The sequence below is a fragment of the Athene noctua genome, chromosome 1 (assembly GCF_965140245.1).
Source record: "Athene noctua chromosome 1, bAthNoc1.hap1.1, whole genome shotgun sequence".
In the NCBI taxonomy this organism is placed as follows: domain Eukaryota; kingdom Metazoa; phylum Chordata; class Aves; order Strigiformes; family Strigidae; genus Athene; species Athene noctua.
The window spans coordinates 116,707,291-116,732,783 of NC_134037.1; the positions used below are offsets into that span (position 1 = coordinate 116,707,291).

The 25,493-nt window shown below is 42.1% G+C and overlaps 1 protein-coding gene across 7 annotated transcripts in view; it reads left to right on the forward strand.

Moving 5' to 3' along the window:
* Positions 1–21,589, forward strand: part of LOC141956371 (sodium/potassium/calcium exchanger 3-like) — a 285,876-nt gene extending 264,287 nt beyond the window's left edge. For all 7 annotated transcript variants that reach the window (XM_074896962.1, XM_074897054.1, XM_074897140.1 and 4 more), the window contains 5 exons: positions 1,855–2,985; positions 11,853–12,158; positions 14,164–14,295; positions 16,471–16,634; positions 19,736–21,589. In XM_074896962.1, coding sequence (XP_074753063.1) covers positions 1,855–2,985; positions 11,853–12,158; positions 14,164–14,295; positions 16,471–16,634; positions 19,736–20,053 — 2,051 coding nt within the window. In that variant the 3' untranslated portion in view covers positions 20,054–21,589. The remainder of the gene's footprint in view (positions 1–1,854; positions 2,986–11,852; positions 12,159–14,163; positions 14,296–16,470; positions 16,635–19,735) is intronic.
* Positions 21,590–25,493: the final 3,904 nt, after the last annotated feature.

Consider the following 25,493-nt stretch of genomic DNA (forward strand, 5'->3'; position numbering starts at 1 on the left):
AAGCTCTCCAGACTGGCTACACTGTCTTTGTCCACAGTACCTGAAGGTGCCATGGCCTACTTGCTGCAGAGTTAGTCTTGCTCTTGGACAGTCTGTCTACACTGTGTGTGTTTCTTTAAGCTAATACATTTGAAAGCTGAGGAGGAGACTGATGTATCAGTGTCTAACCTGGTGTATTTGGGATCAATTACCTCCTACACACCAAGTTATGACCACAGTTTCTGTGAGCAAAAAACAGACAACAAAGTTGAGATTTTGATGGAGTTTTAGCTGTGCATGTGCAAAAGAGCACACCAGTAAGTCAGCACTTCAATGCTGTGGACCCATGAGATGCCTAGAAACTCCCAGGGGCCCTTCCTCTTAAGTGTGAGCTTTCCTTAAGCAATACATAGGCATAAAGCACCCTAGTGCAGAGGGTTATAGCTGCTGTCGGAGCTCTGTTATGCTGTAGACTCAGAGGGAGAACTACACAAGACAGGTTAACAGCATGTAGCCCAGCAAACCACATCAGGCAGAACTGGTGGTGAAGGTTTCAAGGCTGTTGCCAACCTGTAAGGTTTCACGTGCTGAACATAAGATTCCCTCTGTGTCTCTCTTGTTTCACCTGCAGTGGTGCTTACATCATGTGTGTTTGCAACAGCCCACGTGCCAGGTGCACTGGCCAGTCTGCTGAGAGATCTGCAGGCAGGATGTGAAGTCATGGAGGTGGAAAAAACCAGCACATGACTATGTAGAGAAATATGTCTCTGCCTACATATGTTCTATGGCAGTGGCCTGTCACCACGGGCCATTTTCTGTATTCTGCCCCATAGGCAAGACACAGCTGTTGGGCATGGACCCTGTTACACAGTGCTTGGCATTCATGCAGCTGGGCCTGGGTGTCATTGCTCGGCAGCCCAGAAGAGGCATCCTGACACTACAGGAAAAGGGGCCATGTCAAAACTGGCAAATTTTAAAACCTCTTTCCTTTGGTATTCCTCTCATTTAAATCAGATTGTCCTCAAGGGCTTATCTGATTTCAGTCTTCATACTTACGGGAGCTGATGGGTTCACTCTTTACTCAGTTTCACAAACATGCTGACACTTTGCTGGGACAAGTGCAGAGGCTGCATCTGAAACTTGCTGGTTTAGCACAGGTTTTCCACACTGCTGGTGTGGGACTGCACATCTGGTCTATTTATGTGCTGCTGAATGTCTGAAACCTCAGGCGAACTGTGTCACCATTGCAAAGGCAAGGCTGCAGGCCAGGGCTCTTAGAGACATGAGCATCTGGTCTGTGTAGCTAAAGATTCTGTGTCCACCCACCACAGCAAAATGTGAGCTGTCTTTTCATGTGGAGTTTCATTTTTTCACTATCAAAAGAAACCAAACCAAAATTTTTGTTGCGTTACCATAAGTGGCCATCAGCTGAAGTAAATCAGCCTGACTGTTGTCTTTAACAGAGTGAGCTTATTAATATCGGCTGAGAATCTAGGCTTATCTCTCCTGAGTGAGATGTAGTGAGTAATTTATGTTTGTTTCAGTCTCAAGTTGAGAAGAATTACTGTGTCACAGTCTCCACTCCTTTCTTTGGTTCTCAGTTTATTTTAAAGCCTAGTTCAGTGGGCTGATTTGAAGCTATGCATTGGTCATGGTATTTATAAGTGAATAAGAGCAGCCCCAGGAGTGTAGCATGCAGTTATGTCTGGTGGTGCTTTAAGAGGTTCACTCAGATTTCTTTTTTTTTCCGCCTTGAATTAATAAAAACTTGTCTAAATTTCTTAATACTTTAAACTGGTGATGTTAAACTGAATGTTCTGAAAGCCATCTGCATGCCGTTTTGCATTCTTACATTAATGCAACGATGATTTTCAGGCTTTTGGAGCTCCCTGGCTAACAGCAACCCCCCGGATCCTTCACCTCCCCGTAGGCCTGTGCCTGTGGACAGTGCCTGTAAAGACTCGCGTCAGCTCTGCCTTATAAATGGAGTGCATTCTATACGAACCAGAACGCCTTCAGAGCTGGAGTGCAGCCAGACCAACGGAGCGCTGTGTTTCATTAATCCCCTCTTCTTAAAAGTGCACAGCCAGGATGTCAGTGGAAGTCTGAAAAGGCAGAGCCCGAGAACTCAAGACGTGAATGGCACAGCAAGGCCTCGCTCCCCCCCGCCCCGGCCGCCACCTCCTTCTATTAATAGCATCCTCACGAGTCCGCAGCTTTCCAGGACTATAAAGCAGGCGAGCATGCCAGAAACAGTCAACCATAAGAAAGAGAGAGGCTTGGATTTGCTGCAGAATAAACCAACCCCTATTCCGCCTCCTCGGCTGAAGAAGCAGGCTGTTTGCTCAGAAGTGGAAGGTAGCTCAAAGACCACAGGGGTAATTCAGCCTGGCTGCAGCTCGGTGTCTGTGCCTGAAGCTGCTGGTGTTCCAGGTGAAACCCTGCCTGAGCTGGCTCCAGCAGCTGCCAAAAAGACGGTAGCTACCAGCTCTGAGTCACACATACCGTGGAATGGAGGCAGGCAGAGACTGAGCGACATGAGCATTTCCACCTCCTCGTCTGACTCGCTGGACTTCGATCGGAGCATGCCGCTGTTTGGCTATGAGGGGGACACTAACAGCAGCCTGGAGGATTTTGAGGGTGAAAGCGACCAAGAGAGCATGGCACCCCCTTTGAAGCCCAAGAAGAAAAGAAACAGTTCGTTTGTTCTTCCCAAGATTGTGAAATCTCAGCTACGGAAAGTCAGTGGAGTTTTCAGTTCCTTCATGACCCCTGAGAAGAGGATGATTAAGAAAATTGCAGAGATGTCCCGGGACAAACGCACTTACTTTGGATGCTTAGTGCAGGACTATGTCAGCTTTCTCCAGGAAAACAAGGAGTGCCATGTTTCGAGCACTGATATGCTGCAAACAATTCGGCAGTTCATGACCCAAGTCAAGAATTATTTGTCCCAAAGCTCCGAACTTGATCCCCCAATTGAGTCGCTGATTCCTGAGGACCAAATAGGTAAGAAACACTGGCCTGTGTTTTGGGGGAAATGAAAAAGTATATCTGTGTTTATAGTAATAGTCTTTGTCCCAGCTTGGAAAGGTGGTGTTGACTTTGCTAGCAGAGTTTGGGCCATTGAGTATTTGAGTCTTAAAACAAAAGAACCCCACACACCCCTCTGCCCCCAATCACCCTAGCAACTCAGAAGAGCTATGCTACAAAGTTGTTCATAAAAAATTATCCTAAAAATGGCTGCAATGTGGACTTTTTACCTGTGGTTATTTTTTTTTTTTTTTGAGCTGCTGTACTGTTAACAATTCCTTTATGTGCTGGCACACATGTATTTTTCCCTGAATTGGGCTGAAATATATCTCAATGTTTGGACCAAAACTATGAATTTTTACCATATGGATTGTAGCTCTAAAACTAGAATTTACTTGAAACCAGTGACAGTTAAGAGCAGAGAAACATTTCATAACAACTTCTGAAATAAATCTCATTCTTCCAAACGTTCTCATACACTCCTAGCAAAGCTGCACTGTCCCTGCACTTGAAGCTAAATAAAAAGATATATGAAAGGATATGAGTTAAAAAAAAAAAAAACAACAAAAAAAACAAATGTGTGCAAGAAAGAAGAGGCTGCTAATCTCAGGTTTCTATACCCTTCTGTTACATGTACATGTTTATAAATGGCTGCAGATGAGCTATATGTTTGAATATGTGTTTTAACAACAGAGGGAGACTTGTGTATCCACAAAAGTGAAATCATTGTTGCTGCATAAAATCTCATTGCCCCTCTATCTTGCCGAGTCTGAGCAGTATTTGTAGAAGAGTGTATAAGCCACATTTAGGAGGTAAACATCCCTCAGGGCAGAATACTTTTCTTGTGAGCTCACTTCAGTCCTAATTTGCTTGTTTTTCTCCCTTACTACAGTGTCCCAACAGTTGGCCCGGTGCAAAATTGGCAGATAGTTCTTTCTCTGGGACTAAAGGGAGATTTTATGTTGACACTTCTGTCTGTCCTTGGCCAAGAGGAAGTATTGTCACGTAACTAACTTCATTTACACAAAGTCAAGTAAAAGTAACAGGCACTGCTAAAGTAAATATAACACTACAAAGAGTGTCCTCAAAATCAAGACTCTTTCAAAGACATGTTTTCACTAGAATAATAAAGAATTTTATGTGGCTGTTACATGGAAGAAAGAACAATGAATTGAGCAGTGGTGCAGGGTGCATTTTTGCCAGGATTTCTGCAGAGTACAGGATAGTTGACAAAGAAATTCAGATCTAGTTTGCCTGTAATTTTGTGAAAGCTTGGTTTGACTCGTACTTTGTAAGGGTGTGGTTAAATCGGACTGTGAGTCTCTGAAGACTGGCAAAATGCTGTCTGCTTTTAAATGTTTCAGTAGTTTGGAGTAGCATAAACTATGAAATGTAATAACTAAACTACATTGGTTTTCCTCAGTGACAAAAAGTCTGGCTTTGATCGTGTGATCAAATGCAATTAATTATAAAGTGTAGTAGTTTAAACAAAGGAAGAGCTTGCTTTTGAATCATCTGCTGCCTATGGCTCGAGCCTGCAAACAACCACACTGGATCAGGAGCATCAGATGTTGCTGATGTAAGCAGATAACTATGCGACAGCGAGATTTAGTCATCCCTATAGAGAACTTCTTCTGATGTAGCCCTGCCTATTATCTCTGGTTTTGCTTGACTATTTCAGTATGGAATTCATCCTGAATTTTAACTTTGTGAGTAGTCATTTATCTTCTCCTGTCAGTTTACACTCGTGCAGGTTTTTCCTCTCGATATGTCAGCCTAGGACTGGATGTGTGCTGCTGGGAAAATACTCCTTTCTGTTCGTCATGTACTGTCCCACAGCATGGCGAGTCAGTGTCAGAGCTCAGAGGCTCTGGTCAGGCCTGGTGACTGCCGGGTTAGAGCGGGCCACAGCGGCTGTGCCCAGCTGAGCACTCACAAGAAGAGTCACCAGGCACGCTTGTGTAACGGCAGCTTCACCCTGTGACTTGGACCCTGCTGCTGGTGCCACCAGGGCAGGGAGGGAGCCTGTAGCAGAAAATGTTCAGGCCTGTCAGCTCCCTGGGCCAGTCCTGCCTCTGTGGAGAGGAGCTGGAGCCAGTCCTCACCTCTCTGCTGCTGCTGGCTGCCTGTTCTGGGACAGCCAGACTTCACCTTATTCCACTGTTGTCTCCTGAATTTCGGCTGGTGCTGGAGCATCACCCTCTGCCCCAGCCTAGCAAAGCCCTCACCGTTTGGGATTTCCTCCTGTGTCTGTGTAATGATCTTTGTGATTATGTAGCTTTTGTATAGAACTGCATCATGGACTTCCCAGACTCTTCCAAGCAAAAGACTTCTGTAGGAGATCTTTTCAGTTTCCCAGAGAGGGGGCATATCAAATTGTTTAACTTCTGCCAAATCATCAGGAGAATGTGCATCACTGTTTCTAATTATTCCTGACAGGTGCCTCCTAATCTTAGCACTGTAGACTGTTAACCCTTCCTGAAAAAATGGGATTTCCAGTGTTGGGACAGAATCAAGACTAAGGAACATGGCTTTTTATTGTTTAAGAATGAATACAAAGTATACTTTTAAGAGTCATCCACACCTGAATACGTAGCCACAGAAAAAAGACCTGGACTGGTCAGAGGAGACCCTGAGAGTCCACAGCTGCTTGAATAGCAAATGTTCAGGAGTTTTGGTTTGTGTTTCTTCTTTTCCTGGCTGTAGACAGAAAGGAGTAAAGTTGACTGTCTTTGCTTCACCAGGTGGGATCTAACACCTGAACAACTTCAGTCTCAATGCCCGAATCTGGGCCTAGCCCAAGAAATGACTGGTTTAAATCATTTGGCGATATGGTATTAACTGATCATGTGGGAAGGTACCTAAACAATGCTGCCTGTTATTTGTTTCGGTATTTCTGATCCATAATGGATTTTTAAATGTTGAATGTTAAAAGAAGCTTGGAGAGAATGTGTTGGCCCCTTACTGGCAGGACATGCCTTGTTGCAGGGACTTGGGTCTATGTGGAGGAGCTGGAAGCAGACAGAGCTGGAGGCTGTATGGAGGAGCGTACATGGGAGCCAGTATGTCAGCCGCTCTGAGGGAGGCTTCTCTGAGCAGTGCTTTTGCCTTTGTATTCCTCTTGCTGAGAGGCAATGTTTTACTTTTGTTCTTATAAGATTTTATCATGTTAGCTTTAGGACTGTTTCCCACTTACGAAGGTAACTTTAAACGTGGTCTCCAAAGGACTGGTGATGCCCTTCTCCCACCCCTGCCATATCATCACATGTAGATTTTGTATGTGAGCTCTCTGCTTTATCATCCAGATTCTTAATGAAAATACTAAATAGAATAAAGCCCAGGGCTGATGACCCCCATGGTACCTCTTTTCAAATACCTATTTTGACAGTCAACCATTAATAATTTGGTTCTCAGTACATTATTTTATGCACACATTCACGCACCCACCTTATGCTAATTACAGCAAGACAATATTTCCCTTGTTTGTTTTAAGAAAGTTGCATGGAACAGGGTTATGGCTCTTAAAAAGGTTAAGATACAGCCCACCCCCCTGATCTCCTCTTTTTCATTGATCCAATTATCCTCTTAAAGGAATAAGAATGGTATGCCACTTTTTTTTTTTTTTAAAAACACATGTTGGCTGTTTTTCAGCACTGTGTTACTTCTTAGGTGCTGGTAGACTTGTTTTAGTGTCCCATTCCACTACCCTGTCATTCATCCTAGTATTTTTTCATGTAAAGTTGAGGCTGACCAAGGTGTCTCCCTCAGCACTTGTCCTTTCACTGTGGAAGTCAGGGGATAGGGCAAATAAGAAGCAGTGGTAAAAGTGCTGAGCCAGAGGCAGAGGATTTGGTTCTCCCTTTCCCAACCATCCCTTTGCTTTACTTATTCCCTGCTCCTTTATTACTACTACTTTAAGAGAAGATGTGTTTACCACACAGACATAGTATGAGTTTTAATTAATCCATAGCTGATTAAAGCAAAATAAATCTAGCACAGCTAGTTCTGTGATTCACTGGTGTGCTTTATGTAGGTAAAATGAGAGGAAGTTTACCCTAGAGACCTTTCTTCCCTAGTTCCTCAACTTCCGCCACTGCTGCCTATCCATCGCCCACTTCAGTCTTACCTCTGTTTTCAAGGTTGTGCAGATTATCAAGGTATGTGGGTTGTATGAGATCTTACTTTCAGGCCTTGCTCCTGTGGAGGAGATGCCCCTGTCTGCGTCGTGGACTAAGCATGTGCCACTGTAGACATCCACCAAGAACTGGACACTTGTCCATGCTGACATGAGTTGTCTTAAAATAGATCCATATCAGTCATGACAGTCTATGAACATTCAAGATATTAAGAAAATCCAAAACAAAGCAAACAGTGTAAGTTGGGTGTCCTGCACATACATGCTGTGGTGTTTCAAAGCAACCTTCTGCTTTCAGCCTCTCAGACAATGTTACCTGTGCAGGACTGCACCTTCTTGTGATGGTTCCCAGGTTTGCTCAGTCTCTTACTGAGCCCTTCTTTTACTGATGAATGGTTTGGCAATCACAGATGACAAAAGAGCTTGTGTGTAAATCCAGGGACTAGAATCTGACAGGTAATCTCAGTGGAGCAACAACAGTTAGTAACAGGTAAACTGACATCCTGGAAAAGGTGGGAGCGTGCCTGCAATTTCAGGCAGTGAGGGTTGTAAAGAGGCTGTGTGAGGACACTGGTGATGACTAATGTGTTGTCCTCTCTAGATGCCGACTTGTGTGGTTTGCAGCAAAATAAAATAGCATGTCAGCACAGGATACAGATGTGTTTCCACAAGTCACAACGAAACTAGCTGGCTGGCCTTTACAATTCATTTATCAAAGCGTTTCCAGTTCCCATTTTGAGGCTAGAGGCTAATTATAATTTCAGGAACACTACATGGCGCTCAGGTCAAATGATAAATCTAAAGAGTGTCTGGAGTATTAAGCATCTTGGGAGAATATTTGAAAACACTTTGCATATGCTGAAGTAAGCAGGAGTTTTTGTTGGCATTTTGGATCTGAGAAACATACAGAGATGTTACTGCAAAGAATCAGTCCTCAATTCACAATTTAGATGCTAATTTGCCTAGGAGACCCTCCTGTATTATTTTGTGGCCATTAGAAGTTAAACAGTGAAAGCTGCTGCTGGCTGGGAACTGTTTTGTGGGATCATATCCACAAACATATTTCTCCAAAAGAGGCCAGTAAGAGCAGTTCAAAAGAAAGAGCAAATAGTTAGATGGTCTGACCCCAAACATGCTTATAGGGGTGTTGTGACACTGAATATTGGTCTAAGACCCATATCACAAGAAATGCTGTCCGTCCAAGCTTTAATAATAACAATAAAATATTTATGTTTTATATTAATTAGATACATATGGGGGTTGTTATTGACTGTTAAAAAAAAAAGTCTAGTCCTTATCAATCTTGCTATGTGATTGGCCTCATCACCTTGCTAGAATTTGCCACTTTTTAATTTGAAGGCAGAACTATGTGGTGGTTATGTCTATGCCAAGAATTCATAAGGGAGAAGAAAAGGTTGTGTGTTGTTTTGGGTTTGGTTTGGTGGTTTTTTGGTTTGTTTTTTAAAACAACAACAAAAACCTTGGACACTCTGTCATATCTTAGTCACTTCCTTGTTTGCTGGCTAGTTCTGTACAAACACACAGCATTAAAATGAGTTTCAGTCTACCCTTACCAAGCTGAGGCAGTTAGTATCTCTTTGGAATCACAGCTGTATGTCCTTTATTTCATTTGTCCCCTATTAGCTGTAATATAGTCACTGAACATCACTGAAGGATGTTTTACTAAATATCCTGTCCAGTTTTTATTTACCTAATCGTGTTAACAGCACAGAAACCATTAGTAACAGTCTTCAGCAATAAGTACTTGGACCCTGTGCAGAGCTTTGGGCATGAGTTATCTGCTCTCTTCCTCTGCACTGCTTCAAATCGATTTAAGTTCCCAGAGAAATTGTGGAATGTGATCAAGTAAATTCAAAGCAATTTCCAGGCACTGCTTTTAGAGCCTGTGACGAATTGCAAATATGAAAGAATGCCTCCTCGCCATCTTGCACAGCTGTAAAAATCTCTGCAATTCATCTGTATGGGAAGCTGTGGGAATGACACTAATTTAGGGTTGAGGGCAGAAGACCCGAGGCTTCCACTTCTGGCCTACACATAATAAGCCTGGCTCCAACCAAGGACTGGGACTCTGTGGAGGAGTTTTCCCTCCCAGCAGCATCCAGTTCCTGTAGCCTCTGAAGAAGGACTGCTTCTGCAGCTCCCTCCATACTGATAGTGCAGGCGGCAGCTGAACCAGCTCTGGCCTGGAGCCTATAGGGGATCAGTCACAGAAACATACTGAGTTTTCTGATCTCCTGTCCCAGGCTGAGTGATCCCTCATTATCAGACCAAGGGGTCTGAAGATCCGTGCCGAATTCTTTACAATTTATTAAACCTACTGTGACCAAAGGTGCTTTACTAAATTAAAGGATGGTTGATGCTAACTATGCCTGTGCAGGACTTCCAGAGGAAGCCTGTAGGAGTTAAAATTTCATGGAGATAGAGAGTTCTTTTGCTTAACGTAATGTTTGGCAGCACCAACTGCTTTAATTTTGACTTAAATGAGACCAGGCGGTTGGAATGCAAACAGCAGAGGTGTTCTGCTTACAAGCAAAGCAGCTGGTGTTTTTGCTATTTAAAAAACTAAGCAGGCAGTAGAAATAAAATAGGCTGAATTGTCAAAAAAAGAAAAAAAAAAATTAGTAAAGCTAGCAAGGAACTATGTGTACCCTTTAGAAATTGAGCTAGCTAGCAAAGCCATGGGTGAGGTTTGTGCAATTTTCTTGGTGGAAGAATATTTCTGCCCCATGAGCCCTAAGGATAACTTTGATTGCAGGGAGAGGCAGTTTCTGTCACTGTGCAGAAGGGTGATACTTCTGCTTTCCTGACTGGATTTGGTAGTGCTGTCAGTGATTGTGTAGCTCTATCAAGTACAGTAGATAAGGATCAGTCATTTGAAATGTTGCCCCATGTTATGTGTAATTTGTGGCTCTGGTCTGGTGGGGAGCTGGATCCCACCCTTCATGCTGTGTGACACGCCATCAAGAACATGTGGCAGACTGTTTATGCCTTTACTGGTGGCCATAGGGAAATCTAGAAAATCAGAGAGCAAACACCACTTCTCATGTTCACTCTCTCCCTCCCAGCAACTTTCACAGTCTTGGTTGTGAGAGAGAGCACAGATGCTTTTAAAGCATCTGGGAATGAAGCAGACATGGCTTTGCCAACTTCATCAGGGAGGGGAAAATAGTAAGAGAAGCTACAGAAGAATTGGGAGCTACAGAATTGAGATAGGGTATAGGGAAGACGGGAGCTTCACAGGGTTGGACATTTAGGAATTGCATGCCAAGCAAACACAGAATAAATGCTACATATGAAGCAAAGGCACCGTAAGAGGAGGAATGTGTGGAGGGTGTGTTTGTATGGGAAAGGGAGGTATGAAGGCCCAGAAAGAAAAATGACTGCACACAAGGATAAAATAAATGAAAACGTAAAGCAAAAGCAAGAAAATGGAAATAGGTAATGCTTGTTTGGAGGGGATGCGTGTGTAAATCCCAAGCCTTAGAAGTAGTCTGCAATTTAAAGCAATTTAAAAAAAAAATGGGGGGGGGAGGGGAGGGGAGAGAGAAGAAGAAAGACTGTGGTCTAAGAAAAACACATAAGAACAGGCAAAGAGCCTGGAAAGGGCATGAGGTTTAATGAAACTAATGAGTCACTAGTAGCAGGGATGTCCACTACTAGCATGTGTGTGTGATGTGTGATATAGCAGTGACACAGTCTCTCTTTCTGCTCTCAGTCCCTGCACTCCCCTAGTACACGTGCCTACTCTAGGCTCTGGTCCTGCCTCACTAGTATTATGGTGCCATGGCAAGGCTGAAGGGTCCCCAGTTTCTTTTGTGTTTGTGGGAGTTCACTATGGTACAAAGAATTGATGTGAGTTAATTATTAATGTAAAGCTATGTTGCCATAGGGATGCTGTGTGGGAGGGGAAATTAGCATATAAAGTAAAGGTCTGCAGAGAAAATGTTTAGCAAAGAGCTTTCTCTGTTGATGAGGTCCATACTTTGAAAATGGAGAATGACTGTTAAAGAAAAACTTGAGTAGAACAAGAATAAAAAAAAACCCAAGTTAGTGGTTGCTGTGCCACGTGCACACTATTGCCAAACAAAGAACTTCAAACTTGATGACAAAGCTGTATGTAAGCTTGCATGATGAAATCTGAAGCTGGACAAACACAGCTTGGTTTTCATTTATAGTTTAAAGCCCATAATCTGTCCAACTTCATAAAGATCTTGATAAAGTTGAGCCAAGTTTTAGGAGACCTTGGTTGAGTTAGTTTCTGATGGAAACTATGCAAAAAGGATGGGCTTTTGTGCCAAAACAGACAGAAGTTATGGTTTTGACTTTGAGCTTAGACTTTAACTCTGAAACTTAAAGGAAAAGTAAAATAAAACTCAGAGACTTCTGATCAACAAAAGAAAAAGTTAGCTGGAGCCACAGATTGCTGCTTTTTTGCTTTTTTTGGTGACAGTCTGCAGTTTCTTTGGGGGGTTTTGTATTTACCACATTGCCATAAATGAAAATGGAATACAGATTCTGCTCTGCCTTTTGTTTTCTTGTTAACGAACATCTGGAAACTCAGCTTGTATAATAAATAGGCCTTAGCAAGTAGGTTTTGGTCTACAGTGTCTCTTTTGGGAATGGTTATATTAATACTGGCTCTGCTCTAGAGGAGGAAGTCAGCTGGACTTGTGTTTTCCCGTTGCAGATGTTGTCCTGGAGAAGGCCATGCATAAGTGCATTCTGAAGCCGTTGAAGGGCCACATTGAAGCGATGTTGAAAGAGTTTCATACTGCAGATGGATCCTGGAAACAGTTAAAGGAAAACCTGCAGTTGGTGCGGCAGAGGGATCCTCAGGAACTGGGCGTGTTTGTTCCAACACCAGACTTTGTGGATGTTGAAAAGATTAAAGTCAAATTCATGACCATGCAGAAAATGTATTCACCTGAAAAGAAAGTCATGCTGCTGCTGAGAGTTTGCAAACTGATTTACACTGTTATGGAGAATAACTCGGGTATGGTGCTTCTCATGGTTCAGGTTCACTGATGTTCCAAACCTGCGGTTGTCTTTTGATGAAGGAAATCAGACCACCTGATTCTGCAGATATGTCTCCTCCTGGAGCTCCTGTAGCATCTCCTTGCCCTTTTGAGAGGGATTCTTCCTCTCTGCTTCTTTCCTGATATCTCTGATGTATCTGCTGGCACATCTTAAAATTCAGTAAAACAGCTTTGCTTAACTGTAGGCTTTTGAAGCTGGCTGCCAGAAAGGCTGTCCTGTGAGCCTTGAATTTCACTCTGGTTCTAAATGAGTATTTTTCTGGAAATTGTAATAGAGGTAACACCCTGTATTTAGCTATAGTATTTTAATAGTATGACAACTGCAAGGGCTCTGTGTTACAGGGTGGAGGAAAGCAGCCTCTGATCCAGTATTTTTGGCTTGTTGTGCCTCTAAATGTTCTCATTTGGATACTTTGGAACACAAATAACATCTATTTCTACACTATAGCAAGAGTCTAAAATTGACCGTGAAACCTAGATAATTAAATGGAACTACAGACCAGTCCAGACCAGCTAAGTAGTCAGTGGCACGTGCATTTATAGTGGCATGAATTCATAGGTGCAACTCTGTTCCCTGACGTCTTATCATATACTGCTGTGGTAGGTCACGAGCTAAGGTGAAGCAACACTGGTGGTAATGGGAATTTTTTTCCCTAAGCAAGTATAAGCTGCTGCAGGTGGCTGGCAGTTTTCTAAGTGAGCACTGACTGAATGTGCAGCTGGGTCCAGTGCCTATCAAGACACCTACTTTCTTTTGAGATTTGCAATGAACGGTGAAAGCTTGTGGCTGTTAGAGACCCCCAGGCACGTTTGCAAGACTTCGGACTGAGCTCCTGCCCAGTTTATCATTTCTGTGCAAAATCCTGCCTTTTAAAATGGATATAGGGGTCGTGGCCTGAAGTCCTATAAACTCTTCTCCATGCTGTGTTATCACATTGAGTAAGGGATTTTCAACACGTAGAAGAAAAATATTGAGAGGCTGCTGCCAGTTCACTGTTGCACTGAGGGACTTGGGCTAAGATGTGGCAAATGCTCCTTGAATTGTCTTGTTTTGTCGTGTGAAGTTTGTAAAATATGACATTGAGCCAGCAGCTGTTTGAGTATCTACTCTCAGCCAGACAATAGTGTAATACCTTGGAGGGTATGCCTTAGCTGGTGTAACTTTAGGTATCAGCCCTTCAGTCATCTGGAGCTTGACCAAGGTTTAAGTTGGCTCCTGTTCCTGGTGGTTTTAAGTGACCATCAGGCCAGTTCTGCAATGATCATAGTTTGGCCAAACCCAGAGATGTGGCCACATGGTATTTTCTAAACAGAAAGTTTAAATGCAATAAAAGTGATAAGAGCATAGACAGACCTAGGTACAGCATAGTCTATGTGTGTTAGCTGTGTGCCGCCATTGCCAATGATGCTTCACCAGCTAGTTGGGAATGATATGAGGCTTTGCTCACTAGTGTTTTTAATGAGCTGAGTTTTCATGTCAAATCTAACATGCTTATATATCCAGGCTTCTCTGCTGGGATTTTAACCCAAAAACTGGTGTTTGTGGCTGAATCCTTCCAGAAAGTGGATGTTGTCCCTGCATGTATAAAGAAAATGCCTATTCATCATCTCTTAGCCAGTGATAGAAGTGCAGGTGAAGGTCAGGCCAGACTGGCATGTCAACCTTTTGTGAGTTCACCAGTCGAGCTGGTGCCAAGGTGAGCCCAGTCTTTAAATTCCCTTGCATGCCTTAAGGTGTGCATCATCAGATTTGTGCTTGTTAGAAGTACAGGATGAAACTGGTGTTGGCCTCCTGTCCAGCAAGTGTCAGATGATGTTCTCTCTGCTGCACACTGGTAACAGGAGGCTCTAGAGAAATACAAACACACTGGTCAGTGAAGGCAGCAAAATATGCTTTCCTTTCAAACACTGAAACTGATAAAAGGATATAGTTTGTCTATCACTGTGTTCCCTTCAACCTAGGGAGGCTTTATGGAGCTGATGACTTCTTGCCTGTGTTGACGTATGTACTGGCCCAGTGTGATATGCTGGAGCTGGATACTGAAATTGAATACATGATGGAATTGCTGGATCCATCTTTGCTGCATGGAGAAGGTAATCTATTTATTTATTTTTATTAGAATTGTGTGAAGAACTCGGGAAGGGGGATGCTTCCTCACAGTGCAGTTGCTGTTAACCTTGTTTGAATAGAAATCCTTTCAAGTGGAGTCTTAGTCAGCAATGTCATTAGTGTAACAAGAGAATCTCAATATTATTTGCACCTTAAAATAAGAGAAAGCTGGTTAGCTTGCGGAGTACAGGCCTGAGTGACCTGGGAATCTATCAATGTGTACCACCTTATGAAGGGAATACATTGTTTTCAGCCAAAAAGGGGAGGCATCATGACTTAACAAGTAAACAGATTCACTGTGCAAGTGCCAAATGTGGATATCCTTCTGTGCCTGAAAATATCCTGAGAGTATTTATAGGGCTGCAGCATTCAGTTAAATTGGGAGACACATAACAGAACTTGGGTTAGATGCTGCGTAAAAACTTCTGGGGGAATTCTCTGCCCTCTGGGGGCAGTGCTTTTAAGAATGTTGCTCCCCTTAATGATCTTCTCTTCTTCCCATTATTTACTTCTCAAAAAGTATTTTTATGAGCCCTACTAATGTTTCCTAAGGCACTCTTGAATGATGGCAAAAGTCTGCTAGAGGCAAGGAAATCTCCCTCCCTTCTGTTTTCATGGTGGTATTTTTTAACAAAGAGGTATTCTGTGAGCCCATGGTAGGCCCCAGAATCTACAGTTTATGAGGAAGTTTAAAGGCTTTTGTGACCAATCTCAGCTGTGAGTTTAAGTATATGTGTATGTTTCCCATTCCTGCTACCTCTTGGCTTGCTGAAATTGCTGTATCCTTTTACATTCTAGTATGCATGAGAGAACCATGCCAGGATTCCTCAAATTTGGCACTAGTCTGTGCCCTGCTTTGTGTACAGAGCATCCTCTAGTGCATTGTTCAGGAATCTTAGCATGGAAAATACTTGAGATGTGAAGCTGGAGATCATTAACATGCTTGAAAGGCAGAAACATTTACTGAACTACTAAGTCATGTTGGTTTTAATGCAACAGAAGAAGTCCGTCTATTGGCTGGCCCTGTCTTCGGCACCAGCTGAACTATACTGTATAGGAAAAATTGTTTAGTGCTTTGGAGTTGTGCAGTTCAAATGTAACATATTGTCCAATATGTATCATGGGTCTTGCATGTGTTTTATGTATTAAATTTGTTCCAAAGTAATTGCCAAGAGGATGCTATCAGTAATACAGAAAATACTGTGAGCATAGAATGCATCTTGGAATGACTTCATGAATAGACTGTGCTGCCTCTTAATTGGACACTCCCACTCAAATAGTTTTCTTAAAATAAAAAACAAAAACCAAAACAACAATGAAAGACAAAAAATGAGAGAAATGAATGACAGCATGTCTTTCATTTCTCCTGGTTGTCAAGGACTGTTACCTCCTGTTGAGACTCCTTTTCCTTTGTGACCTGGATCTTCTTTTGTACATTGGCAATTCAGTCATGCCTTTAATTTGTTCTCCACTCATGTAATAAAGATGAAGTGTGGAGGACTATACACCTCACCTCCTGAACTAGTTGGATATTATGAGGAGCACTAAAAAGGTGACAAACAGAATCTTCCTTCTAAAAACAAAAGCAAACTCTTTGGGATTCTTCCAGGGTACAAATTTCACACTCTTGTTGTCTTATTGCCACTAAGGGTGGTTGCTTTTAAGTTCATAAACAGTAGTAGTGTCTTTTACTTTGTTTAAACAATTATGTTTATTTCAGTCCACACTTGAAGCTCAGGAGGAAAACCAGTCACTGTTTGGAAGCTGTTAAGAACTCATGTTCCAACTTTAAAAAAACACTCAGGAATAAAGGAGTGACGCCAGTCATTTAAGTAACCAGTTATCCCCAACACTAGTGGACCCAGAGTTAGATAGTATTGCACCACTTGGTAATACAAAGCACATGCAACCACTGCATGTCTCTTAGTAGCTGAGAACACACCATATAGTATTTTTCAGGCCAGCGAGCTGTTTGTCTTTGTAAATATTTGGCAGTAGAGGTCAGGGACTTCCATATATATGTGTGTGTGTGTGTGTGTACATATATATATAAAAAAATTTAAAAAAAAAAAAAGTGTTTGTACTTCTGACTGTAACCAGTCAGAACTAGTGTGGTGTTTGTGACCACTGAGAAGTTCTTTCCCTGCTACCTTTCACAGGAGGCTATTACTTGACAAGCGCTTATGGAGCACTTTCACTGATCAAGAACTTCCAGGAAGAACAAGCTGCCCGACTGCTAAGTTCAGAAGCCAGAGATACTCTCCGGCAATGGCACAAGAGGAGAACAACTAACAGGACGATACCTTCAGTTGATGATTTTCAGGTAGAGCTTAGGGCTGGAGGAAAAAAATAGGGGATGATTGTTTTGTTGGAAATCCCCATTTTAGAGGTATGATTCATAATGATTCCCTTGGGGCCACAAGGTAAGTAGAGTGAAGCAGTGCTGAGACTATGGCTGGCAAATTTGCCTCTGTTTGGAAGTCTTTGCACTTTATAATAGAGTTTGATTATGATGGTCTAAAGAAAACACGAAATACTAGAGCTTTCCCACTCTCCCTTCTATTTAAATCATGCAGAGCAAGGATAAACTGAAACATATCTTAAATTCAGCTTCTTTTTATGCTTTACTGTTAAAAAGAACAAATCCAGATTACCAGTGGCATAAATCAGCACAACTCCTCCCCAGTAGCTAATGGTGGCATACAGCAGGTAATAGAGAGGTGGGAGAAAAGCTTGCCTATAAAGTTTAAGCAAGGAGTAGAGTTCTATACTATGGATGTCTTCATGTTTGTTTGTGTTTTTTCTCTCCATTTCTTACCGCTCTTTCAGAGTAGGGCAGTAACTTCAATTGAAGAATAACAAAACAGTCGGGGATTACTTCATCTTTTAAAACCAGGCCTGCGTGTCTTTCATATAGTATGCTGCTAATTGTCTGTTCTGATGCATCAGTTTGTGGACTGAAGCAAGGAGGATGTTGGAGTCAAGAAGAAGGGATTTACTCCTTTGTGTTCAGTTATTTACAGTTCATACCACAGCACAAAGTTGCCAGAGAGGCTAATGACAACAACAATTAGATATGAAGTAGTTAAGAGCTTGAGAAATGAAGGTGTGGGATCATCAAGAGATAATGAAACCTTTCAGCTGAGGTTCCTTTTGCTTTATCAGTGTTCATGCAAATGACCACAGCACAACACTGAACAGGAAGGAATTGGGAGAAGAAGCAGTCTTCCAAAATTTGCCTCCTTTGAAGAGAACTGATTAACAGAAATCCCAAACTATGGCCAGTGCACAAAGCTAGATCCATCTTATTGGGATCCATTTTATATTCTGCTTACTTGTAGTTAGGGGTCAGATTCAAATAGCTTGAGTCTTTGTTCTTTCTAGAAAACACCACGCTTTTCATAGGCAAATTAATCACCCTGTGTTTCTGCTGGATGACTAAGTGACAGAAGATTCTTTCAGCAGGATCTTGTATTCCATTTCACCTCACCAAAGGAACTTCAGCCAAGCTAAACGTGCAGCTGGATGCCATGCTGGATTCAGGAAGATGTAGGGGGGCAGGGGAAGAGCTGGCACCAAGTGTGTCCAGTGCTGCAGCTTCTGTTGTCTCTTTCAAAAGAAAGCCTTGAATCACTAATATCACAGCACTTCCAGGCTATGCTTAGCACAAATTCAAGCATTTTGCTGCCTGCTAAGAGTGCCAGTTTTTCATCTCCTTTCTCCGTGTCCTGAAGTGAAGCATCTTCCCGACAACCAACATGTAACACAACTTTAGCTCAACTCGTCTTTCCTACATTGAACCAGGATGTGATCACTGGATTTCTGAGATGCAGTCTCACAGCCTTATCAGCTTTTGAGCCCTGGAAGGCCTCCATCCTCCCTCCCTCAAAAGGATGGAAAATTTAAAAATCCCGTATTTTGCTGATGATTAAGTACAACTTTCTGATATAGGATAAATAATTTTGATACTTAATATATGAGTGACAGGCATTTGTCCAAATTTCAGCCTCTCCTTGAAGCGATCCTGTCTGTCTAAAGCAAATGCATTTAAAAACAGGTCTTCTGTGTGTTAGCTACATTAGAAACTAAAACTGTAGTGTGTTTTGCCTTATCTAGGGATGATTTTTTTTTTCTAATGTCTTCACGCTGGGTAACAAAAAGGGATTAGTTCTTTTCAATCAGGTTCAGTCCCAGTGGTCTAAATGCTGTTGCAAAGCTTTAGTATTTTTGTCTGATAGCTATCAAAAAATACTTTAATAAAGATAAGAGTGCGCTCTGAAATTTAAGTCCTATGAACATTCTCCTTAGTGTTAGCTTTTAACACCTTGTTTTTATGAAATGTAAGTTTTTACCATTGTGATTTAGCATGCTTAATTTATTCAGCATAAGCATACATACCAGCTCAGTCAGTAAACAGGCCTTTTGCAGTCATTTTTTTTCTACCTACTTTAATTTTACCACTTTTTAGTCTCTAACTGCAGTTAATTTCTTTTTTTTAAAAAAAAAACACGGGACAGCAGGCTGTTTTGTTCCTGTGTCCAAAAGTGTTTTGTGTTTGTTCTTTTCCCATTTGTTGCTTTTTATTTTACTTTTTAAATGCTTTTTGAAAGGTAGAACTTGTAGGCATATTAGACTTTATCCATGTTATCAGAGTTGTGGGCATGTGTTGATTTCAACAGAGAAGAAAGATCTAGCTTTTGCCTTAAGATCATATGGATTTACTCTAATGTTGCAGAGTAAATTTTCTTTCTGCATCACTCTAAGCCTTATTTAAAAAAAAAAAAAAAAAGCCGTCACAAACTTGGTTACATGAAGCTCAGACACCAAACTGCCACTAGTTAATGCGATGAAAATGTCCTGTGTGAGGATGGATTCCCTTTTGCATACCGCAGCATAAGAGTGCAAATACTTTATTGTGCTGTACCTTGTGGATCAACACGCTTGTGTGCTGCTGGCAGAGGGTTGTTTGTTTTTTTTTTTCTTCTGATTAACATATTGCATGAAGCTTCCATTCTGTAGCACTGACCCAGCAATGGCAGCATCATCTCTTGGGTGTGTTGTCTCAGGTGTTTAGTTTGCTTCACAGCATTTTGTTTCCTAGTAAGGCCAAACATCAAAGTCCTGTTAAAACCACTGGCGTTCTCCATGTGGCTTTAAGGCTGTATCTGTTCACTCTTAATTGCAGCATTAGAATATAAGCTAAGGAAAAGAGGATGTCGGCTTATGAATTTCTGTTATGCCAGCCACAGTCTTGCCGCAGTTTTACCACCAACACTGCAATTCACAAGGTGGCCATAAATGTCCAGGAATCACTGGTGTGTGTTTCACAACTAGAACATGGAGAGGCTTGCTGTTTGTTGCTGACTCTTCAGAGGATAAGTTTTGGGGTTTTGAGTTTCTGATGTCTGTTTTCTCATTCTACAGAACTACCTTCGTGTTGCATTCCAGGAAGTTAACAGTGGATGTACAGGAAAGACCCTACTAGTAAGACCATATATCACTACCGAAGATGTATGTCAGCTTTGTGCTGAAAAATTTAAAGTGGACAATCCAGAAGAATATAGTCTGTTTCTTTTCATTGATGACACCTGGCAGCAACTGACAGAGGATACCTACCCTCAGAAAATTAAGGCAGAGTTGCACAGCCGTCCACAACCCCAGGTCTTTCACTTTGTCTATAAGCGCATTAACAGCGATCCATATGGTGCCATTTTTCAAAACAGTGACGACTCAGCTTCTTAAAACCAGCAATTCGTCATTTAATTTCTGTTCCTTGTTAACTGTTGAAAACATCTTTGGCTGCCTGCCTTAGGAACTAAAAAAAGGTCTTAAACCATAAATGCCTAGTAAAACACGTGCAGACACTTCTAGCATTGCTTACAAAACCCCACATAAACCATGCATATGGCCAGTTATGCAGAATATTCCACCAGCGTGTTTGAGTAAACAGCCCATGAGGCTAAATTTCTTGTACCACAGACTGTTTTGAAGCATTTTATACTGTGGCCCTCCGCAGGTCTTTTGCTGTAGTGTGCAAAAATCTATTTTCTTACACTCATCCTTTAGCCAAATGTCATTTTGATTTAAATATATGTGTTCTAGACAAGTATTTCAGTAAACTGGCTGGTATGAGCTCAGTTTCACCAGCATGAGTTTGACAAGACTGTCCGATGCAGGGCATCAGTTAACTCATAATTACCTGGATGATTGCATCCTTTCCTAATTTTTTTAATTACAGAAAATCGCCATTTTTATATATATATATATATATATCATAGAAATTTTATAGCAGTTGCAGGTAAACTGTCAGGGTTGGTTTTTGAAATATTTTTTAACTATAAAGTATTCTATAATTATGCATGTGATTTTAACATTTAATATACAAGAATAAATCTCTTGCTGGTTTTAGAGTATTGCATTAAAAGTCTCTGTGGTTTCTCTTCTTTTTCCTGTTACAGGAAAGTTTTTTATTAAACTTCTGTTACCTGTGAGAAGATTGTAACGTTGGCACTGACGATTTCAGTGCCTTTATCTGAACCTGATGTATGGTTATTGGATTATTGTTTATATGCATTGTTTTAGACAGAACTAGGGGGCTGGAAGAGGAGTTTGAAAGATAAGGATGTAGAGAAGGAGCAGAGAAAGAACGTAGAGAACCTAATTTAGGATTAAAATGTGTTAGTCTGCTGGTTCAGGCTGCTTGCAGAAAATAAACAAAGGAGGTTGGTATTATGTAAGCAGTGTTGTAGATTTGCAGAGGGATTTGACAGCACCTATCTCATAATATTTGTGTTAGTAGAGGATTAAATATATCAATAAGGTTGAAGGAGAACACTATTTTGTATAGTCTGTCACCAACATTAAAACGCCTCTTGGACAGAAGAATGTGTTGTAGCATTTCATGGTTCTAAGTTACTCCGTAGGTGCGATGTGAAAATCAGTCCTATATATGCAAAGATAAAATGGTATTAAATGTGTGTGTTCTATAGATTTGTCCAAGACAGTTGATGGTGTGGGTGATGCTCTGGACCCTGCTTAAATCAGTGAGGGCTACTGTCTTTGGAGGAACACGGGGTTCACCCTAAGTGTGGTGTGAGCAGTGTAACACAAGGCAGATGATTACAAAAATGTCACAAGCAGCATGTGTAATGTACATACAGAGATCTGTAGCATTTTTGTCGGTTTGCCATGTATCTGAAACCCCTGGCACATGTTTGTATTTCATTTTGTAAATGGTGAGTTTTGCACATAATAATACATTGTAATACTGAACTTTCATTTGGGATGTTGTGTGCTGTGGTTTTTGGGGTGTGGGTTTTTGTAAGAAATGGTTCACACGTGTATCAGTAGACTCAGATGCTGCTGCTTTTCATACTGCTTGGCTCACTTTAAACTTTTTGCAAAGGAAGGATGCAATAACATTATTACCTGGTTAGTAAGCTTGACCTGAATAGTCAGTATAAGAAGCAGGTGTTGTGACTGCTGAACCATTTCTTGCAAAGTTGCACTGCTGAAGAAAATTGCGCTATTTTCATGATGGTGGCTCTGCTAGGGGAGGTAAAGACTGGGGCAGAGGCCAAGTATTAAAAAACTCAATTTCATGTGTGAAACAAAGGAAGGCAAAGAGTGCAAAAAAAGGGAAATGTACCCAAACCACCTCAAGATGATTCTGCTGTCTATTCTTGTAAAATCAGGTTTTTTTGAAAATTAGAACATTTTATTCACTGTGCTGTGCAAAACACTTCTCACTCATAATGATGATACAAAAACTTTGGAAGGCATTTGGACTTGTGAAAATAAGCTCTTCAGTCTTCTCCAATGTGAGGTATTTGGTTTTATGAAATACTGAAAAGCATGAAAAAGCTTACAATTGAAGTAGTCTCTTTATTTATTACCCCCTTTTTGAAATAGAGAAGTAAGTGCAAAGGCTAAAGGAAATAAGGCTGGAGCTAATAAATTCCTAAATCTTACTAATAAAAGAGGCTTAATAGAAAACACTACATTAGGGAATTATTGGTGAATTCACAGGAATGACATACTGTGAAATCATAAAATGCCACCTGCAGCTGCTTAAATCAAATCTAACTGCTTGTCGTCGTTTCCCTACCTTGTTTTTATCATTTTTCATCTTAAAGGCCATCAGCCTTCCAGGGCAAGTCTTACACTCAGTGCTGGAGCTGCAGCATCACAAACCGGCAGAAGATTGACTAGTGGGGTGGGGATGGCCATTTCTGTAGTTCCAGAAACCTAAGGAGTGCTTACAGCCGGCGGTGTGTAAACTGGCAGATGGACTGGCCTGCTGTAACAAAACCCAGCAAGTTACTGTCCTGCTTTCCTCGCACTGGCCGCAGGGGGGGTAAGGGAAAGTGACCCAAATCAAGCTCCTGCAGCAGAGAGAAGGCTGTATTTTTCGTGAAACGCTGTTTATGAGAGAGCCCTCCCCTTCCAGAGGGGAGGATAAAGCCAAGGGCTCGGCTCCGTGGCGGAGGGGCCCTTGGCCGGCGGAGGCGCTGCCGGGGCTGGGGCCGGACGCCGCGCTCGGCCTCCGCGATGCTGGGCCCGGCCCCGGCCCCAGAGACCGCGTCCTGCCCGCCGCCTCGGGGCCCTCCTTGGCCCGGAGCCCCAGCACCGCTGCCCTTGCGCCCGCAGCACCCGGCCCCGGGCTTCCCTCCTGCAAGTCAGTCCCGGCACTCGGATCCCACACGCTGCCAGTCACCTGTAAGTGAAAATGCGGGCCTTGGGTTTTGCGTTGCCTGTAAGTTGCTCTGAGAGGCGCTTAAAGTTTGCATTTCGAAGTCCCGCCTCAAACAACGAACTTTTTAAAAGGGTGGGTTTTGTTTGGTTTGTGGTTGGTTTGGGGTTTTTTGTTTCCACTATTCAAGAAACTGTTGCAATGCTTGAGTCAAAATGACATTTTTTTGTGGTTTTGGAATCACAGAGATCCGATAATGTAGACATCCCTGCTGGAGCCTTTACTACAGTCATTGCAACGTTTGCTTATACGCTGCTTGGTTCTTTTGTAAAGATGTATAGCTGTGAGCTGTGCGTTATTTCGGAGGTGCTGCTGCGCTGTGCTCTCTGTGTTCACAGTTACGCATAAAGCCGAAGCTGCTGTGGCCTGCGAAGAGCGGCATGGACAGGGTACTGCGCTCTCTGTTGCACCGTTATTTTGACGACTGGTTTTGGCTGCTAAATTGATGGAACTACTGGAAGACATTTCAGAAAAGTGAGAACAATACTTAAATTTATCCTTTAAATTAATCTTTCTACAGCTACCTGTCCGCGGCTTAGATACTTGATTTGTGTAAAACAGACCCAGAATTTCGCTTTAAGTAGTGTTCTAATTTGCTGAAATTCCCCGTAGTTAGAGAACAAAAATGATGAATGCTGCTCAGTGGTTTAAAATCTCAGCATTTCCCAGAAAGCTAATTTGCTGGAGTGAGTAGGAAGTAGCCTGAATTCCAGTAGAGATACTGTATAAAAGTCCTTTTCTTGACAGGAAAAGAGCTTCATGAAACATCAACACTGTTTCCCATAGGGCCTCCAACATACTTGTTCAGTAATCGTGGGCTTTGTGCGATTCTCTCAGGCACAATCTTGAACAAATTTTGTACAACAGATAGTATCTTGGCTTACTTTCTATTATTGATGCTTGTACCTGCAGAAAACCTTATTTTAGCATCAAATGAACCCACAGAAAAATGTCCCCAAATCATGCTGCAAGGGCAACCCCACTGTGCCTTGTAAAATCACAAAATAGTGCAATATTTTGTAAAACTTGCCTTGTGAGTAGAAGGACTGTCTCCTGACAGGCTGAATTTTCTGACTGATTTCACAGCCCCCATGCAATTTGAAGGAGGCAGTCCCTAAGCCAAAGCAATGTGAAATGTGGATTTTTTTTTTTAATTTTTTTTTTTTAGCTCATCTTTTATGGATATAAAGCTTGTGTGGGTGTTTAGCTTGTCCTGTTCTTTCTGTTTATAATTCTGAACACACTGGCAGGTGTAGAAGAATGGTTCTGTGACAAAAATAAAACGAAAAACATACCTATGCTGAATTTTTTCCTTGATAAAGAAATGAATCTGTTACTACAGCATAAAAGCTGTCTGATTAGTGTACCACATCATCAGACCTCCTCTTGGTCTGACTACAAGTTGTGGGTTATTATTTAGAAATACATTGACCTATTATTCCTTACTTTTTACTTTTTCAAAGGGTGGATTTTTTTGTCGACCTCTTTGTGAGAGTATCAAATCAGGTTGCAATAAATATGTATAAGCAACTAGGCTACAGTGTGTACTGGAAAATATTGGAGTACTGCTCGGCTGGCAGTGGAGAGACAGATGAAGATGCTTGTTCTGCCTCGAGTTGAATGGAAAGATTCTCATGTTGAGGGTTCCTGGGCTTTTTAAACATTATTATAGGAAACAAGTTCAGATAGATGTTGATAAATGGGATTTGGTATGGAATCATAGGATGGTTTGGGTTAGAAGGGACCTTAAAGATCACCTAGTTCCAACACCCCTGCCACGGGCAGGGACACCTTCCATAGACCAGGTTGCTCAAAGCCCCGTCCAGCCTGGCCTTGAACACTGCCAGGGAGGGGGCAGCCACAGCTTCTCTGGGCAACCTGTGCCAGGGCCTCACCACCTCACAGGAAAGAATTTCTTCCTCGTATCTAATCTAAATCTGCCCTCTCTCAGTTTAAAACCATTACCCCTTGTCCTATCCCTACACTCCCTGATACAGAGTCCCTCCCCAGCTTTCCTGTGGACCCCCTTTAAGTACTGGAAGGCTGCTATAAGGTGTCCCCAGAGCCTTCTCTTCTCCAGGCTGAACAACCCCAACTCTCTCAGCTTGTTCTCATAAGGGAGGTGATCGAGGCGGGGGGGGCAGTCCAGATTGGACATAAGGAAAAGTTTCTTCACTGAGAGGGTGGTTGTTCACTCGAAGAGGCTCCCCAGGGAAGTGGTCATGGCACAAGCCCGCCAGAGTTCAAGGAGTGTAAGAACGACAGTCATACAGTTTAGTTTTAGGTAGTCCTGTGAGGAGCAGGGAGTTGGACTCAGTAATCCTTATGGGTCCCTTCCAACTTGCGATATTCAGTGTTTCTAGGAAATCTTGATTAAAAATGATCTTATTGTAATAGAGAATTCATTTAATATGGTTTTGTGCAATGACT